The 18859-nt window shown below is 44.5% G+C and overlaps 1 protein-coding gene across 3 annotated transcripts; it reads left to right on the top strand.

Moving 5' to 3' along the window:
- The first annotated feature begins 82 nt into the window (after positions 1-82).
- Positions 83-11290, top strand: puf60a (poly-U binding splicing factor a). Of its 3 annotated transcripts, XM_027012798.3 has the most exons (14): positions 83-149; positions 1394-1483; positions 2189-2295; positions 2987-3082; positions 3542-3637; positions 3965-4036; positions 4327-4488; positions 4587-4679; positions 4892-5105; positions 5430-5620; positions 5962-6018; positions 8228-8348; positions 9759-10003; positions 10539-11290. In XM_027012798.3, the coding sequence occupies exons 4-14, from the start codon at positions 3005-3007 to the stop codon at positions 10836-10838; spliced, it is 1629 nt and encodes a 542-aa protein (XP_026868599.1). In that variant the 5' UTR covers positions 83-149; positions 1394-1483; positions 2189-2295; positions 2987-3004; the 3' UTR covers positions 10839-11290. The 3 variants fall into 3 exon arrangements, with proteins under 3 accessions (XP_026868599.1, XP_026868601.1, XP_081559204.1); XM_027012800.3 differs by lacking the exon at positions 2189-2295; XM_081703078.1 differs by lacking the exons at positions 2189-2295; positions 5962-6018.
- Positions 11291-18859: the final 7569 nt, after the last annotated feature.

Genomic DNA, 18859 nt, shown 5'->3' with positions numbered 1-18859 from the left:
TCAAATCCTTGCGTTGGGAAAATCTCGCGAGCACAAGTTGAACACCCTACATGGGTGAGATCACAACATCGCGATATTTCATAGTCTTCCTCGCCATTGACTTAGCCAGATACGGGACGGTGTGCTTCATGGCGGTGGCGGTTTCTGCGGTAAATTAAGAGCAAATTTGCTTTCACAAATATTTGTTTGGGATTCAGCGCATGAGTACATGTCGTTTATATGCGCATTTGTGCTGTTTCGGTATACGTTTATAGAATATGCTATGTTTGAACAACTTGCATAAGCTTGCCGCAATTCGAGAGCGGGATTTTGCTCGTGGCCTGCTGCGCGTGCAGTTAGCTAGTTAGCTTATTTGAGGTTGGTGGAGTTACGCGGCGGTTTCGACACGCTTACTTTCTGCTTCACATGATTTATTAAAGCGTAACTAGCAGGCCCGAAGGGTATCTGCTCATATAATCTCATCTAAAGCATCTATGCTGTGTACCGCTGTTTAAATTAGCTGGCTAGCTAACGTCCCAAAGCGCAGTTAGCGGTGTCAAACGCTTTGGCTTAGCTAGCTGGTTAGCATGCTAGCTCATATTCCACCTCTAAATGCAGTTAGCTGGTTAGCTGGACGCGTTTCCGTTGTTTTAGCTCGCGTAGATTTCAAAAATATGCCTTCATACGATAGCTGGGTTAGCCTAGCTAGGTTAGCTCAGTGTGTCCATATAGCTGGGTTAGCTAAGTGTGTCCATATGTGAAGGTATGAATGGGTGGCTAACAGAGTAGCAATGTGAGCTAACGTCTACTGGACACCAGAAGAACAATGTTGTATTTACGTGGTAGTTGACTAACTACCACTAAAACTGGTTGCTGGTTAGCTAACCAATAAACAGTTTACTGGCAGCCGGTTGGCTTACACCGTAAGTTGGAAATGCAGTTAATCACTTTAGCTATCTGATATCTTTATTCTTGAGACTGTACCTGGGGCTACTACGATGGTAGTACAAACTGCGGTCTTAATGAAAAAAGAATCCGATTAGTGTATGTGCTAACTTGTCGCAGCTCTGAATCGTGAATGTTTTGTCCCGGTGCTTACTGAGTCACGTTTGGCTTCTGCTAGTGGAATTAAATACATAAGTCAAATAACCTGTGATTGAGCAACATCGTCCAGAGACAGCTGGGTTTAAGTTTTGTAAGGTGGTGTGTTGTGCATCAGCAGACTGTGGACGAGGGCTTCCCCAAGCATTTACCTATATTAGTCTGTCTTTGTGTTCGTTACTCGATGAAATTGTCGTGGAATAACTGGATTATACCAACCTGTCCTTACAAGTTTACACATGTATTTTCGAGTAACTCATTGGTTACTGGTAGATGTTTATGGGTAACTGATGGTCTGTCCCTCTTTTTCCAGACTCAGTTTTGAACACTAAAAGCTCTCCTAGTACGTTATTTCTTCACGTGCACCCTACACCAGGACACCCCAGCGAAGAGCAGGCGCTAGGTAAGGAAGCCGTGGTCGCGTTCATTTTATAACCGCATGTTCTGAGTTTGTCTCTGACAGGATCAGAGCCTCCTCCTCCCCTGAAATTTTTCCTCAGCGTTTCCCAGTGCTGCTTTCTGAAAAACGTCAGCACCTCAGAGGGAAAACCTAGTAGCCAATGGGCAGAGTGCTATTCTATACACTGGTAACTGTGAACGGTAACCCTGATTAGCCTGTGTTGCTAATCATCTTGTCAGGGTTTTTTAAAAACATACTTTGCACAATTTCATGATCTGGAGCTTGACCTAAGTATGGCATGCTGGCGGTAAAGTTGTTAAATAACCACTAGCCAGGCGCTTGAGCAGTAAAATGCATATATTGTGTGTTTTCACCATGCCATCTTCTGTAATCAGGACCAAACAGCTTTCAACATAACATCATGATCATCTTAAGCACTCCTCAGAAGTTATGTAAATGCTTAAGTAACATTCAGTAGGTATTGGGATGTCATGTTGGACTTTATAATGTCTGGAATGTGCAGAACTTTCCCTGAATTTATAATGTCCTGAATGTTGGGGGAAGCGTTCCCTGAGTTTGGATGTCAGTGTTCTCAAATTGTTGTCTCCCTATCCAGTATCTCTTGTTCTAAGTAGGTTTGTGTTTTTTCTTTTCTTTCTTTTTTTTTTCTTTTTTGTCGTTTCTCTCTGTGTGTCGTCTGTGCTGTAGAGCGTATCTCTTGACTGTACTATATTTCCAAAGACAATGGCAGAACCATTTGGGTTCAAACCTCCTTAAGGGGGGGCACTGCACCACTGGAGTTCATTTGAGCAAAGGTACTTCAGTTTTCTTCTGTGTAGTACTGAGTAAGGGGGCTCACCTCACCACACTTACTGTAGCATTCGCACTTTAAGGAAGACTGGCTAGCGCCCCCCTCTGACCGCCAGTGTTCATTACCTTTTTCCCTTTCTTGCTTTCTCCCTTTTCTGCTGAGGGGAACTATCGTGATGTACCATGACTGTGTGGTTTCCCTTTCGTAACCTTTACTGTTGAGCAGTATATACAGCGTCCCAAAGAACTGCAGTGTTACAGTTTTAAATGGCCAAACCTTAGACTTCACACATGTTAACAGCCATAGCTTTTCACTTTAATGTCTTCATACACTTGTAGGCTTGATTGCAGTCATGTAATAAATTTTTGTGAATGGTTCCAGAGCATGCACAGTAGTGAGACACATACATGTGCATGTATTCATTGTTATGAAATTCAAATTAGTTGAATATTAAATTCACACATTTTAGTATGAAATATCTTAACTGTATTGTTAGTTCAGTTTTCAAGACTTTTTGTTTATATATGCATCATATTTTAAGCCGCATCGTGAGTTACCAGCTTTAAAAACCCATGACTGTACTTGCTCTGAAATCAGGAGAGAACCCCAAAGTTGGGTGTTGTATAGCGCATGTTGCAGACGGCACTGTAATGACGCTCTCACATGCCTCAGTCCTCACGTGTCTCTCTCTGCAGGGAGGCGAGGCTCTGACGATGGAGAATGGACAGAGCACTGCCTCGAAACTTGGCCTGCCGCCCCTCACCCCCGAACAGCAGGAGGCGCTGCAGAAGGTGACCGTCTTTACATGTCCCCAGTCATCCCTCTATCTGATCTGTCTGTAAAAGTGTCCTCGAGTCTGAGAGGTACTATAGAAAATGTAAAACAATAATTGCCAGGCAGTGAAGCTGCAGTTTTTGGATGGTTAGCTTGATTTGATGGATTGGTTGTTGATGTCTGAAATGGCCTGCTGTTCTGTCTTAATCCTCCACTCAATTGTTTGTGTTTTTAGTGCTAGTCATTAATGTAGCAGAGAACAGGCAGTGTGGTGCCTTCATTGCATGGGTGTGATGTGCCTGTTAGTACTGCAGTCTGGCATACTTGCAGTGAGAGTCTGTGGAAGATTGGTTTACAGTCTCACTACTCAGACGGTCGTGCTCACAGGAGTCTATCTACAGGCTGAGTCTTGTTCAGGGGCCACAGTCGTACTTCTTGCTGCATTGTTGGATGTAATTTTTTGTTTTGTGCTGCAGGCAAAAAAGTATGCGATGGAGCAGAGTATCAAGAGTGTCCTGGTCAAGCAGCAGACACTCGCACACCAGCAGCAGCAGCAGCTCAACAATCTCCAGGTACAGCGACCACGTCGCCCCACCTGGGCCTCTTCCAGCGGAAAGCATCTCACCTGGGCCTCTTCCAGCGGAAAGCAGAGTTTGGTAGCAGGTTGTGCATGGTGGTGTGCACAGGGTGTAGTTACGGGCATTTGCAGCGTTTCACATTAAAGTCAAGTGTGTTTTGTTGGTTTCTCTCCCCCCCCCCCAATTGAAAGCGTTCTGGTTCGTTCAGTCAGCATATGTTGGCTAGCCTACTACCTCAATCTGAGGAAGGCGTGTGTAAATTGTAAAGGCACAAAGTCATGGCAGTGAAACCCATGGTCATGTGTCTCCTCCCTCTCCCAGATCCCTAACTCCATACAGATGGCATCGCTGACCATGGCTGGCTTTGGAGATGCTCTATCTCCCTTACAATCGGTGAGCTATGGCCTTTTTCTTTCCTTGATGTGAAGTGGTCCTGTATTCGGCTGTTAATAAGAATCAGGAGTACAGCAGGGATGTTTCTCCTCCGTTTCTTGGCGAGCGCGTCGTCACGGTGCTCACGCGTGTAATGTTGGAAGGTAAAGCGGAGCCAGCAGCATCAGTCACGCACTCAGAGAGCAATCTGGGGTAGCGTGTGGTTGCCAGGGGAACAGCACGGCGCCTAGGTGTGGTTGCCGCGGGGAATGGACTACTGCCTGTCTGACGAGGCGAGCTGCTGTTTTCAGGTGGCGGCTCAGAGGCAGCGGGCGCTGGCCATCATGTGCCGCGTGTACGTGGGCTCCATCTACTACGAGCTCGGTGAGGACACCATCAGACAAGCCTTCGCTCCCTTTGGGCCCATCAAGAGCATCGACATGTCTTGGGACTCAGTCACTCTGAAACACAAGGTCTGAACCCATGTGTGGGGGTCCATGTCTGGATGTCTGTGTTCCCTGTCTGTTCTAGGTCCTGAAGGCCTAACCAGAATCCCCTCCTCTCTCTGCAGGGTTTTGCATTTGTAGAATATGAAGTCCCAGAAGCAGCACAGCTGGCTTTAGAGCAGATGAACTCGGTCATGCTGGGAGGCAGGAACATTAAAGTGAGTTCAGTTCAGTTTATTATTTTAATGGGGACTTTAACCAAAAAGGTCAATCCCATGATCGTCCTCTTAAAGGAACTGGATAGAGTTTAGATTACGTGTATTGCGTTAAGGATTGCTGTAATGTGGAATTAACTAAAAATGAATAATGCTTAGTTTTGGTATAAAATTTGCCTGTAGATCTGTTCTGACCGTCCGCCATGTCTCTTAAGGTGGGACGGCCAAGCAACATAGGTCAGGCTCAACCAATCATCGACCAGCTAGCGGAGGAAGCGCGCGCCTTCAACCGGATCTACGTGGCGTCCGTGCACCCTGACCTATCAGACGAGGACATCAAGAGCGTGTTTGAGGCCTTTGGGAGGATCAAGTCCTGCACACTGGCGCGGGACCCCACGACGGGAAAGCACAAGGGATACGGTTTCATAGGTGAGGAGCAGGCCCCCCTCGGTTCGGTTGAAAATACATGTATGTGACTGCGAGCGAGCGGTCAGTCATGGCGGAATGCTGTTCTCTACATATGTCTCACAGGGGATAGAGATGGGTGGGGGCAGGTTCCTCACATGCTTTCATAGTAAGTTTTTGTTTTTGTTGTTGTCGTTATTTTCTTAGGCTCAGTTGCGGACAGTTTGTGCCATAAGTGCCCTCTGGTAATTACACAGTAAATGACACAGTGCTCTGCTAGATGAATTAAGCTGAGCCTTGTTGCCGGGCTGTCGGAGCCTCACGCCGCTGTTCCTTCCCCCTCTCCAGAGTACGACAAGGCCCAGTCAGCGCAGGATGCGGTCTCCTCCATGAACCTGTTCGACCTGGGTGGGCAGTACCTGCGCGTGGGCAAGGCCGTGACCCCTCCCATCCCAATGCTGACGCCCACGGCGCCCGGAGGTCTTCCTCCCGCTGCTGCCGTTGCAGCCGCCGCCGCCACGGCCAAGATCACCGCCCAGGTGAGTCCCTTTCACCTGTCTACCACGTATTGCTAGTCAGGGAGTGTGTGCGTGTGTGAGAACCTGCTTTCTTTTGGCACTAGATTCGTTGCTTGTGTAAAATAAGGCAGCGTGATTTTTTTTATTTAATTTTTTTTATTTTATTTTTTTCTTTGTTTTTGTTTTCTTTTTAAACGCATAGCAAGGCTAGCGCAGACACATGGTGCTGTATGTGAGGGCTATGATTTAAGTCAGATTAGGTGTTGAGTGGCATGAAGAGTCAGTATGACACAGCATTACTTAAATGAGACAGAGACTTTTACATGCAGAAAGATAACATAGCGTGTAAACTCCAAAAACAGATGGCATGGAATCTTTCCACTCCGGAGAATCGGACAGAAGACTTCCTCAACTGTCTGGTAAATCCTTCAGGCAATTCTGTTCCAAGCACGCTGGTGCCTTTTTGTTTTGTGTAGACTTTTAAGTGTGGGGGAGGGGCTTGTCTTCAGGACCTCCCAGTGAAGCTCACATAGTCTGCCAGTTAGAGAATGTTAATCTGGACAGTCACGTAATTTCTGGATGCTTATTGGGCGGCTGTAGATCAGGTCACTCAAGGTCCCAGGTTGCCCTCGTTTCTAAATCAAAGGCAGTTTTATGCCGTTTTGTCCAACCGGGCACTTTGGATCTTGAAGTTTTGCCTGCACATTTTGTTTCAGTTTGGTAAACACAAGACATGCATGTGTTCAGCCTTAATCTCATGATTTTATAAGTGGACGCGTCAGGACATCCACTTAATCTGTAACTTTTAATTTTAGTTCATACATACTGATTGTGATTTTTTAAAAACTTTAACAAGTTAATTGCCTTGGATTTCATTTTCTGGATATTCAGTCTTATTTCATAGTATGTATTTGACCAAGTCTATGCTACAGCATAGAGCATTAACATGTAGGCCATATTTAATATTTGATCTTGTGAATTTATAGTCAGTGATGACTCTGTCCTGTGTTGTCTTATACTTGTCATTCATTTTTAAATATACCAAAAATACAATGGAAAAAGTAACTGTAATACAGATTTAAAACATTTAAACTATTTCTTTTCTTTTTTTTAGCTTTTCTTCTAAATGATTAGATTGACTGGCTGTGTCTTGTCTTGGTGTTCTGTGTTTCTTGGCTTGGGCCTGGTTGCATTGAATATACAGAGTGGTAAACTAAATGCTAGCATTATGTTTGGGCTGGTGAATGACAAAGGTCTCCTTTACTCTGAATGAGGAATGCAGGTGAGGGGTACAGAAGATGGCAGCCTTGAGCGGTAATGGACTTAACATGGTCATCTTTAAATTAACCATTTTGTTACCAACCATGAAAATGAAATGTGTTTACAAGGCAGAGCTGAGGTTATACAGGCTTCAATGCTTTTTGTTAACCGGGCTGTATGCTTAGAATTTGTAGGGAGTTTAAATTGAGTTTGGTGGGGGGGGGTTGCCTATGCACATTTTTAATGTTAAATTTTTCTATTATGTAAATGTAAAAGCGAATGAATCATGGTTGTCATCGCACATTTGCTAGTCCTTGTATGCTAATGCTTTGCTATCTGCAAAGGCTCTGTTCAGATCCTCAGAGCTGTACTGAGTAAATAAACCAGCTTTACACTTCTGAACAGCTTACAGTGAAGGACTACACGGACACGGTAGTGTCAAACCAGACATGAACGTTTTGGCGTCGGTCTTTCTTTGCCTGAATAGACCTTAATTCTCTAATGGCCAAGGGAGCCTTGCAGAAGTGAGATTTAAGTTTTGCACACCTGAGATTTCTCATTTAACCCAGCTTTGTCATTACCTGCCTGAGTACCAGGTGTATTTAAAACCGCTTGCACCTGGCTACTGCGAGGGTAACTTACCTGAGACCGCATTTCTTTCGTAAAGGACCGTTAACTTGTCGTTAAAGTAATGCGCCCAAAGGCTTCGGGACTTGAAGCACATTTGCAAAGCTGACACTTTGGCAAATCACGAGGTTAAGCGCACTGCTTGTTTGTCCGTGGTGTGCGGTGAAAGGCCTTCTGCGGGGTCCGTGGTGAGGCCGCCGTCTCTCCGGACGTGTGTAATGGTAGCCGAGGGCCTGAACGGACGTTCCAAAATGGCGCAAAGTCGCACGTAAATCAGCCCTAGTAACTATGGAAGTGTAACTACACAGATGGCCAGTAGAGGGCACTGTTGTACTGAAGGTCTGGCATTCTGACGGAAGCCGATCACAGGTCTTTACCCTTGATTACACAGAACATTGTTACCAGAGATCTGACATTTCTGACGAGTTCTGAAGAAAATAAAAAAATCCAGCTCCATTGGCTGATCTTAAATAAATCAACTTGCTTTTAATTAAATTGCATCAATCAATTGTAAAACAAGCAGCTGAAATAAGACACTATTTGCCAAAATGTCAGCGCTGCCGGTCGTTATCCAAACTACTATTTTGAAGCAGCAACTCATATGCAGCCGGCCCAGGTCTTTCCCAAACGCGTGTCTGTCTGCACGCGTGTGTCTGTCCTGTCCTGTCTGCGTCCCTGTGTGTGCTGGTTAACGGGCGCTGTCTGGGCGGAGGTCCTACATGTTCCCCTCTGTTGTTGCAGGAAGCAGTCGCAGGCGCGTCCATCCTAGGGGCGATGACTGCAGGCTCTGTGAATCTGCCCCAGCAGATCGGCGCCCTGCCTCAGGCTGTCATGGCCGCCCAGGCCCCAGGGGTCATCACAGGTAGGCCGTGGGTTCGGGAACACCGCGGGCACGTGTTGGAGGGGACATGCTGATGGCATCGTTGCATTGAGTGCCTAGCATCTAGGGCTGTGTGAGTGACTGACTGGCATGGAGATTGCGTATTTTGCGCAGGTGATGGAGTGTATGTGAATGCACAGTAGAAATGCATTTTGAATTTCAGATGTTTTCTAATGCAATGTCAAGGTTTCTTTGCATTCAAACAATTCTTCGTTGTTTTGCCAGTGCACACTAAAACTAAAGTTGAAACACTGGCTACTTTCTTTAGGCGTAATTGTTCATGTTGGTGCTAGATCAGTGAAGTTTGCACCAACCAGTAATCGGATGAGAAATTGAGCGCACTTTATCAAACAGCTAATTTGTGCTTTTGTTTCTCAGTATCCCCTTTTAAAAGTGCAGTGGTAGTTTGTGCTAAACCCTCTCTTTCCCTTAGGTTTCTGTTGTCTCCTACACGTTATAGTTTAACAGCCTGTCGTGGGACCTGTCCACTAATAGATTCTTTTTTATTTTCTCTTCTCTCCTTGTCTCTCTCTCTCTCTCTCTCTCTTTCTCTCTCTCTCTCTCTCTCTCTCTCTCTCTCTCCCGCTCTCTCTCTCTCTTTTCCCCTCCCTGTCTTTACTCTCAACAATCACCCTCAACGTGGCCTCTTAACCCCTCCCCTTTGCTGCACACTGACCAACCAAGTGTGAAGAGGACTGTTTCTAGCCCCTCCCCTCATAAACAAATCTCTCATTACCATTGGCCAGTGAGTCTCAGATCCTGTGTCTTTTGTGGAGTTGATCTTGGTAACCTTTCATCTGAACTGACAGACATGAGGGGCAAAGGAGTCTAAGGGCAGTGATGGGTGGAGTTCATCAGTCCACCTGGAGGAAGACTGAGACCCACCTTCTCCACCCCTGTTTTGTAAACCACCATTTAAGCGCCTCCCTCTCTTTCCATATCATTTTAAGCACTCATGCACCACAAATGACTGAAAATATGTTCACAGAGGCAAGTAGCCAGCACTCATTTAGATATTATGTTCCACATTATAAGTCGCCAGCTAGCTCTGGTGCATCTGAAAGGCGTTTTTAAAAACGAGTTGACAATAAGAAGAAACTGGTCTGATGCTTGTCCTACTTTTTATTGTCTTACAAACTATTTAGATGTTATATATCTGGTCAATGTTGTCCATGAAATGCCTGTAGCAGATTTCGTGCCTACATCCTCATGTATTTTTAAGGGAGTAGGATGATTTTAAGCTTGACAGTTGTATCGGAGCCCCAGGGGCCTGGTGAACAGCTCCTCGCTCCACACACACTCAGAGGGCTTTCCAGGCACTACGGGGCTCTGTCCTGTCTCTCCCTCCCCCATGACCCAAGTGACCCCGCTGACCCCTACGTCTCTGTGCAGGTGTGACCCCGGCACGGCCGGTGCTGCCCCAGGTCGGCCTGGTGAACCCCGTGCTGGCCTCGCCACCTGTGCTCTCTGCCGCGGTGGCAGCAGCCCAGGAGGCCAAGGAGAAGAAGGACAAGGAGGAAGAAGAGGCTGCACAGGACAGCACGGGCCAGGAGATGCTCAGTGAGCAGGAGCACATGAGCATCTCGGGCAGCAGTGCCAGACACATGGTCATGCAGAAACTTCTGAGGAAGCAGGAGGTGCGTCTCTGCTCCCGCCAGAACAGACTGGAGTCACTGTTCCTACCTTTACCACCAAACTGTAGCAACAGACCCCCACGTATCAAGATTGCAACGCAAAAAAGAAATTGGAATGAAATTAGAACGAGTTAGAATGTGTGTGACAATGTCACACATTTTAGGTGATAAATTACAGCATTGATTTGTTTGGGGAATCTAAGCTGGTAGTATTGACAGGTTGAGAGAATACAGTAATGAAAGCCAGTTCCATTCCTTCATGCACATGCTCAGTAAACGCACTCTGTAAATTGGTTGTCAAACAAACATGTTGGTGTTTCGCCTGGTTCAAAGATCTATCTGGAATATTATTTAAAAAGATCTACACTGTTTTTCTCTACAAGTGGTGTGTCTGGATTGAGTAATTTAAGTACTATAAGTGACTTCAGAAAGTGTTGGTGTGCATTGACGTGGGTTTTTAATTGGAGGTGCTACTGTATGTGGGCACTGTTGCACGTGGCTACTGGCAGTTTGTAACGTGCTGCTCCTCTCCACCCAGTCGACCGTGATGGTGCTCAGGAACATGGTTGGCCCTGAGGACATCGACGACGACCTAGAGGGAGAGGTGACGGAAGAATGCGGCAAGTTCGGCGCCGTGAACAGGGTGATCATCTACCAGGAGAAGCAGGGCGAAGAAGAGGACGCTGAGGTCATCGTCAAGATCTTCGTGGAATTCTCAGCAGCATCCGAGATGAACAAGGCCATCCAGGCGCTCAATAACCGCTGGTTTGGAGGTCGAAAGGTCGTTGCTGAGGTGTACGATCAGGAGCGGTTCGACAACAGTGACCTCTCAGCATAGACTTGAAAATGCGTTCCTCATGACCTTCCATGACCTTCCTCTTGCTTCTGTCTCACACACTCACAGACACCGCTGCTGGCCCCCATTCCCAGTGGTGCTGGCCTCTTTTTAACTTGTAATTATTTTTTATCAATGTTGATATTAATGTTATTAATGATCCCATTTCGGGACAAAGGCAGGCAAATGCTTATGGAATTTTTTTTTTTTTTTTTTTTTTTTTTTTTTTTTTTTTTTTTTTTTTTTTTTTAAATCACTGTTGCCTACTGTGAAGGACTTGATATCTGGATATTTGTTTTTGTATTGGTTTTGTTCCCCCCTCAATTAGTTTTGATTTGGTTGCAATGTTTTGTTTTTTTTTCCCACCCCCCATAATTTACTCTTCAAAGAATTCATCATCTTGTTATAAAGCCCTTGGTTTTGAATGCCTGGAACAATAAATTCTTCAAATATGACTCTTTGGTTTTCAACACTCTTGTTTTCTAACTAATCACTTTTAGCATTTTAAGTAAGTGTTGGAAATGCATTTGAGTTTGTCCAAGAAATACCTAAAAGTTTGGTTCAGCCTAAAATGTGGAGGCTTTTATAAGGTCAGCACATTCTCTGGTTTAACATGCACAACATAATCTCCACAATGCCAACTTTTCAGGTTTTATTTTCTGTGCCACTTAAAGGTGAACGTTTCAGGCTATGCCAACTCAATTTCAAGCCCTTCAGCTGTGCTTGTGTTCAGTCTAATTCAGCTATTTTCCCCTGTGACATGGGTTTGTATTGTGATGGGCCTCTGGTTATCTCCTACATACTGGTCATGAAAGACAATTATGTAGAGATGACCGTCTCCTCTTCATCTAGCCACTGGTGAACAGTTTTCAGTGGTGTGTTGTGGAATACTATAATGGGGGTTATTGGTCTGATAGTACTGGGTGGTGACTGGCCTACTTAAATCACTTGAACCAGAACTTGATTTGGGTCTGTTAGAGGAGGTTTCAGTACACATCACTACTTTAAAATAATCCACAATAAACGGTGAAAGTTGGAAGTGCTTCACCTTTCCTTGTTTTAAATAAAGTCTGGTGTGGTCTAGTGCAATTCAGCATTTTTAATGTCACTGAAGTGGCTCAGGTAATTTACCACATGTTGACATTATGTGAGATTGTGTACATGTCAGGTCATGCTAAATTAAGTGCAAATGAATGAATGTTCCTTTGGTGAGAAATTGTGGAACATGCCAAACACCCATGTTGTGTATTGTCAGCCAGTTCAATTTCTGTAGCCGCATCCAGGCCTGATTACTGCCACACCTGTTCTCAATCAAGAAATCACTTAAATAGGACCTGCCTGACAAAGTGAAGTAGACAAAAAGATCTTCAAAAGGTAGATGGCGTTCTGTGATCCAAAGGCTAATGCTCCAAAACACCAGCAAGTCCACCTCTGAATGGCTTAAGAAAAACAAAATGAGGACTTTGGAGTGGCCTAGTCAAAGTCCTGACCTGAATCTGATTGCGATGCTGTGGCGTGACCTTAAAAAGGCGGTTCATGCTCACAAACCCTCAAATGTGGCTGAATTACAACAATTCTGCAAAGATGAGTGGGCCAAAATTCCTCCACAGCACTGTAAAACACTGCCAATTATCGCAAACACTTGATTGCAGTTGTTGCTGCTAAGGGTGGCCCAACCAGTTATTAGGTTTAGGGGTTCAGAGAAAAAATCAATTGGACTCGAGTCAGATGAGTGAGTTTTATTGGATCTGTCCCTTATGCATGAAGGGAGAGAAGCCTCAAACTTCTCTCTCACATGAGTTCATATACCCCCACCATTCCCCGTTGTTCTCTCATGAGGTAATCTCGTGACGCCAGGTGTCTCAACCGTCCTTGAACATTCTTTCCTGCTAAGAAACAAGTTGTTACTCGCTGCTGCACCCCTGCCCAGCAACAGCTAAGCGATAGCTGTCATACTCCATCACTTCCCTATTTGCTTTTCTTGCAGACTGGGGGCAGTGGTAGCTCGGTGGTTAAGGTAATTGACTTGTAATTGGAAAGGTGCTGGTTCAAGCCCCACCACTGCCAAGTTGCCCCTGTTCAGCCCTTGAGCAAGGCCCTCAACCCTCAATTGCTCAAAAGTTGTACTCACTCATAACTGTAAGTTGCTTTGGATAAAAGTGTCAGATAAATGTAAATTATCAAGACAAGGGCAAAGGTCACATTTCTTACTTTCTCTTTTAAGCAAGCATTAAGCATTGGGCACCAGAATACATGGGCACCAGAATACTGGTGGTGCTCATGGACTTAGTAAAGCTGCTTTCTCCATTGTGCTGCTGTGCAAGAAAGCCCTGAAGATCTTGGAGAGATTTAGTCTCAGGACAGTCCCCTCGCGGTTGTTCTAATAATGGTAATTGTTCTTTTAATTTTCTGTAGACTATACAGGGTCAGAGATCTTTCTCCTACTGTCTGAGAAGGGGGTTGTAGTTGCCTTTTGCTTACTAAAGACCTCTGTGACGTTGTGGTAGATTGTGGGAACAGAGGACATGTCCAGTGCTAAAGGGCTTTTTATGAAATTCAAAAAGCAAGGGTAACATAGGATTGACCCCTGGGGGTCTAGTACATTATGTCATTCTTTGACCAGGGAATGAGTGTCTACATCACCAAGGTAAGCCTAATTTTAACATATGTATCAGTCTTTGAGTCAGAATGTCATTCATGGTGGGAAGCACTTACAGTGATCCACAAAGTCTCAGTGGCATGAGTAATCTTTCTCCTTCCCAAAATATGGCTGCCAACAGCCTGGCTATGCAGAGGAGAGATTAGCCTGAAGCAGGGAATTCAGCAAGTGTGCATGAACTCCTTGTTGATTAAATTCCCTGCCGCATCTGAGTCTACAAGCACTGTGGAAACATGAGAGCCTGATTAGTGGAGAACAACTGGTATGGTACAAGACTTAGGCGCCACACGTGGTTCCCTTATCCTGGGGTCAGCACACTGAGCCCTCTGGGTGCGGACTGAATGGTTGGACAGCTTGTGATTAAGTGATCCCACTTGCCACAATCCAGACATATCAGATGTGCGTCTGTTTTCCCATTGTGAATTCAGGTGTGTGGTGCCCTGCTGTACAGACTCAGGTGGGGTAATACTGTGGATGGCTATGAGTGGTTTGACTTCTCTCTTGTAGTAAACTGTTGAGGTGAACTACCATGTTGTTTATCTCCTCCAGGTCATCCCTCCATCTCTGTACTGACATCCTCTCAGAGCACTCTCTCCAAAAGCTGAGATCAGATCTTGGTTGTTCCGTCCTCTGGGAGCAGCAAAGGTGTGGAACTCTATAGTGTCATCAGAGGTGGGTTGTTGACCATGTCTGAGTGAAAGCAATTTCTCAACAACTTCTCTTTGTGACGCTGAGGAGTTATAGCAGGATGCGGGGACGAGTCATGTAAAACTGAAACATACATTTCTTATGACACAACACAACACAACACAACACAACACAACACAACACAACACAACACAGACGTAGCATGCAGGCTATCGGTCAAACATCGACAATATTCACATTTAGACAAAAGACTTATATACACCCACACTAATGATACACAATGAGGAGCAGGTGTGAAGCACAAGGCGGAGCCTTGGGCGGTTTCTTAGGTGCCAGAGGCTCCTCGCTCCGGGAGTCTGCAGATTCAATGTCACTGACAGAGGGAGGGCCCCTATGGAAGACCTCCTCCAACTCCATTGCGGGATCCTCACCACGGTCGAACTCCGAGTCCGTCTGCAGACTAACGTCGCTGCATTCCCCTCTCTCTCCATACTCAACGTAGCCCTCGTTAAAGTCCCTGTAGGGGTTGTAGGACCCAGCGGAGTCCACCTCAGAGTGCCGGTTCTCATAATCCAGCTGGTCTCTGTAGGACCCAGCGGAGTCCACCTCAGAGTGCCGGTTCTCATAGTCCAGTTGGTCTCTGTAGGACCCAGCGGAGTCCACCTCAGAGTGCCGGTTCTCATAGTCCAGCTGGTCTCTGTAGGATCCAGCGGAGTCCACCTCTGAGTGCCAGTTCTTGTAGTCCGGCTGGTCTCCATAAGACTCAGCAGAGTCCGACCGCAGACCATACACAGGGCCCCACCAAAATCATCCAATGGGTTCTTCCCCTGTTGTGGACCCATGGATCGAGGCCAGGATGAGGGAAGGTCTCTCCGCAGGACAGGAGGAGTCCAGGGGAGGAGTCCATGACTGCAAAATAATGGTGCATAAAACACAGAACCTTGTAGGAGGAAACCTTGACATTTAGATGGATTACCATCGTACTTATCCAACACAGTGAGTCTGCCTTTTGGTTTAGCGTGTACTGGTGTGCACAGGGTGACTGCAGATGACAGGGGCTGTGGTGACTCTGCTGGTAGCAGCTGGTTGTAGCCACTGAGCAAAGATGATGAGTACCCAGAACATATCTGAAGTGCAGTTGCCTAGCACATCCAGGGCCTGGTGGTTGTCTTCTAGCAGCAATCTTTGCTTGGAGATGGTGAGGTACACCAGACTCAGGAGGACCTCCCACTGTATTCATGGAGAGGCTGATTCTTTTGTCACTGAGGCACACAGAAACTGGGTATAAGTGGAGGGTTTATTTAATAGGTTGTGCGAAACAAAGATGAGTGGAGACAGACTGGGTACTGGAGGCTTAGGGAAAGGTTTAGGCGTTTAACAAGTCATGGTTAAGTCAGACAACAGAGCAATGCAGAGCAGGCTAATAGCATCAACAAAGTACTGGCAGGTGGTCAAAGAACAAGCAAACAGTGCAGTATAGACATAGGTACAGAATTAACCTGAACAAACAAAAATAATATTTGGAAAAGTATGATCAGTACTAAAGGTGGGAGTCATCTACTGGCAACTCAGTATCCAACTATACACATAATAGAACCTGAAAACTGTTACCTGAGCTCTGCTGTTTTTATTCTTGGAGTTTTAATCTTGATAAAGTCAGTAAGTCTTTTCCAAGATATCTGAAGCAGATTTGTACTGCTACCAGAGGAGACAAAACCTTGGATCAGTGCTAGATCTATATCTCAGTATCTCATGCTGCTTTGCGACAGTTGGATGATAATATTATCTGTATTATCCCAAGATACCTCCAGAAACTAAAGACCATCAACAGAACCACCATGCAAATGAAACAGTCAACACAGGCTGTCAAAAAGTTTAAAAACTGTTTGAAAACAAACATTTGTACAACCAGATGTTTTCAAAGATGCATGCATGGATGAACTTGCACAGTTCATATATTAGTTTTTCACAGAATGTTTGCATCACAATTTAAATGAATGTCATGCAGTGCTTTATTCCTACTCACACTAGTCACATGCAACACTACAACTCCCAGAATCCCAAGCACAGCCAAGGAGACTGATCATACAATCATCTAACACTTTCCCGTTCCTTATCACTGGATTACTGAATACACCCACCTCTCTACAATTACACCTGTATAGGTCAGCTTATCGATGTTTGAAATAACCTACTATATACTGAATACTGAATACCAGTCCACCACTATTGCAAGAAGGGATGCAGTACACCATGAAGACAACTCTGGTCATGAACGGGAACATTTGGCCAGAGTAATATGTCTTCCAGCTATCTTTCATGTACTGTAAAAAGTTATTAGGTTGCATACAACATACTGCATACAACATACTGATTTGGGGTCCACTGAGTACCGAGTAGTGTGTAGTAGGCTATTTCAAACACAGCCTTTGTCTGTTCTTGTCTTTGTGAAGTACTGTCACTACTCCCAGTGTATACTTGTCATGCCACCAGTGTCCCAAGCTCAATACAGTTCCCAACATTCGTCACCCAGTTAACAACCCAGCCAATCACAGACAGTTCATCCGATCATCATCACCGGATTATTGACATCACCTATTTCCCTGTTTCCATTGTATGTAAGCCTGCCTAGTACAACTCAATGTGCAAAGTATTGCCTCCTGTTCTTTCTGTGCATACTGAGTGTTCTACTTTCTTCTCTACTCTGTATTGGATCTGGTTTTTGTGTTTCTCTCTTATGATTTTTGCCTGCCCCTTTGGATTTGTCTGCCTGGTTTCTGATTGCTCTCTGGTTTTTGACTCAGACTGTTTCTCTTCATGACTGACCCCTGACTTTGTTTTTCTGGTTGTGACACTGGCTTGTTCACCCACCACTGATTTGGATTACAATAAAACACCAAGCTCATATCCGCTAGTGTCTGACTTTGCTTGCCCCGTTCATTTCCACTGCCTGTTTATTGTGTTAACCCTGCTTTGTTGTAGGTTTTCGAAAGCCTTTTGGGTTGTCATCTCTCTAATATTGGGACAGACACACACCAGTTTTCATACTGGGTGAACGGGTCTGTTGTATCACAATCTGTTTTACATCTTTTGCAACACTTGAACGCAATAGGTGCATATGCACGTATTTTGTTTTTACATTACAGTTCAGCTTGTAATACAATACCACCATTATCTAACCCTAACCCTTTAGCCAAAACCAACCCTTTACCTAACCATTTATCTAACTGTAATCAACCCTAACTCTAACCACCTTCAAGGCGTTTGGACAAACTTCAACGGCCCCGTGTATTTGTGCTGCGGGACTCTTGATTATTTTATTTTTTTTGGTCAAACAGAAATTAGGTTGTTGAAATAAATAGTGTGGTTTCCACACCTAAATTTCAAATCAGTAGATTGGACAAGGTGACACTCAAAACTGTTGAACAATACCCTTCTGCTATAAAACTGTTAAACTCCAGCCTACAGTTTATTCTGTGAGTTTTTAGCAAAGTTGTAGTGTGTGTTTGTGTGTTTCAGATTTGGATGTTAGTTGTCTGAGGGGTAGCTGGAACAAGCCCTGACTGATATGTCTATAATGTATTAATGTTCTTTGTGCTAAAATGCTTATAGATACTGTTTGTATTAATATGCTACTGTACTAAATGAACATGAGTTTTTTTGCCTGATCCTTTTTTATTATTTCTACTTAAGTATCTGATTTCATCGTGAAATTGATCCTGCTGCTCCGCTGCAGTCTCATTGTCTGGGAAAGGTACGATGAACAGTCACTCACACCCTGGGGAGATTACATGTTATGTTGATTTGTAAGTGGAACAATTTAATACAACCTCTACATAGAACAGATGTTTTTTTTTTGCAATATGTCAAGCTCAGTAAATAAATAGATATTGTGCTCTAAAATTTAAAAAATGGCATATTTAAGTTCTTTGCAGAAGATGTGCTAACTTTTTTGTACTACAAAAATAAGTGAAACCTGAAATATTACAGAGTGTTCAAATGTTTTCATATGACTCTATATTTATATTTATATATATATAAAGCTAGCATTCCAGATATGGCTAACTTAGATCTCCAGATTTGTACACCTTATCATAACTAGCTGTCACGGTTGGCCCCTCCTAGCATCCTGTCTCTGTGGTAATCACGTATTTGTTTTGCTTTACTTCCATGTTCTTCCAGCCCTCATTTGAGTTACCTGTGTTTCATTTGTATAACCCGTGCCTTCTTTCTTTCTTGTTATTTAAACTCTATGTTTTTCCCTGTTAGTTTGCTGGTCATTGTTCTAGCTTCTGTTCCTTTGTGTTTATCCTAGCCTGTGCCATGTTCTCCCAGTTTGGATTTAGCATTGTTTTATTGCTGTGTTGTCTGCTCATGTTTCACAATTTATTAATCTGTTGATGTGTTCCCTTGTCGATGGAGCTAGTCTGTTAAAGTATAAAGTATATTTTAAAGTAACCATCAATCAGGAACAACCCATACAACATAAGAGGGTTCACTGTACATTAGAATTAAATAAGAATGTTTGGCCCTTGAAGAATGTTGAGTGCACAACTCTACTGCATAGGAGAGTGTTAACGCAAACAGGAAGGAGACTGCTGGCCTGGGGTTCGGTTTTGGTTTTGTACAAAGGTTGTTGCATCACATATACCTGTGAAATTACTATTTTGATGCTTAGATATTGAATCACTTTACTCTCTCATCCTCTGGGGTGAGG

This window comes from Electrophorus electricus, chromosome 20 (genome assembly GCF_041902795.1).
Source record: "Electrophorus electricus isolate QZ-2024a chromosome 20, ASM4190279v1, whole genome shotgun sequence".
In the NCBI taxonomy this organism is placed as follows: Eukaryota; Metazoa; Chordata; class Actinopteri; order Gymnotiformes; family Gymnotidae; genus Electrophorus; species Electrophorus electricus.
The sequence above is the reverse complement of the archived record's forward strand: the minus strand, read 5'-3'. Positions and strand labels throughout refer to the sequence as shown.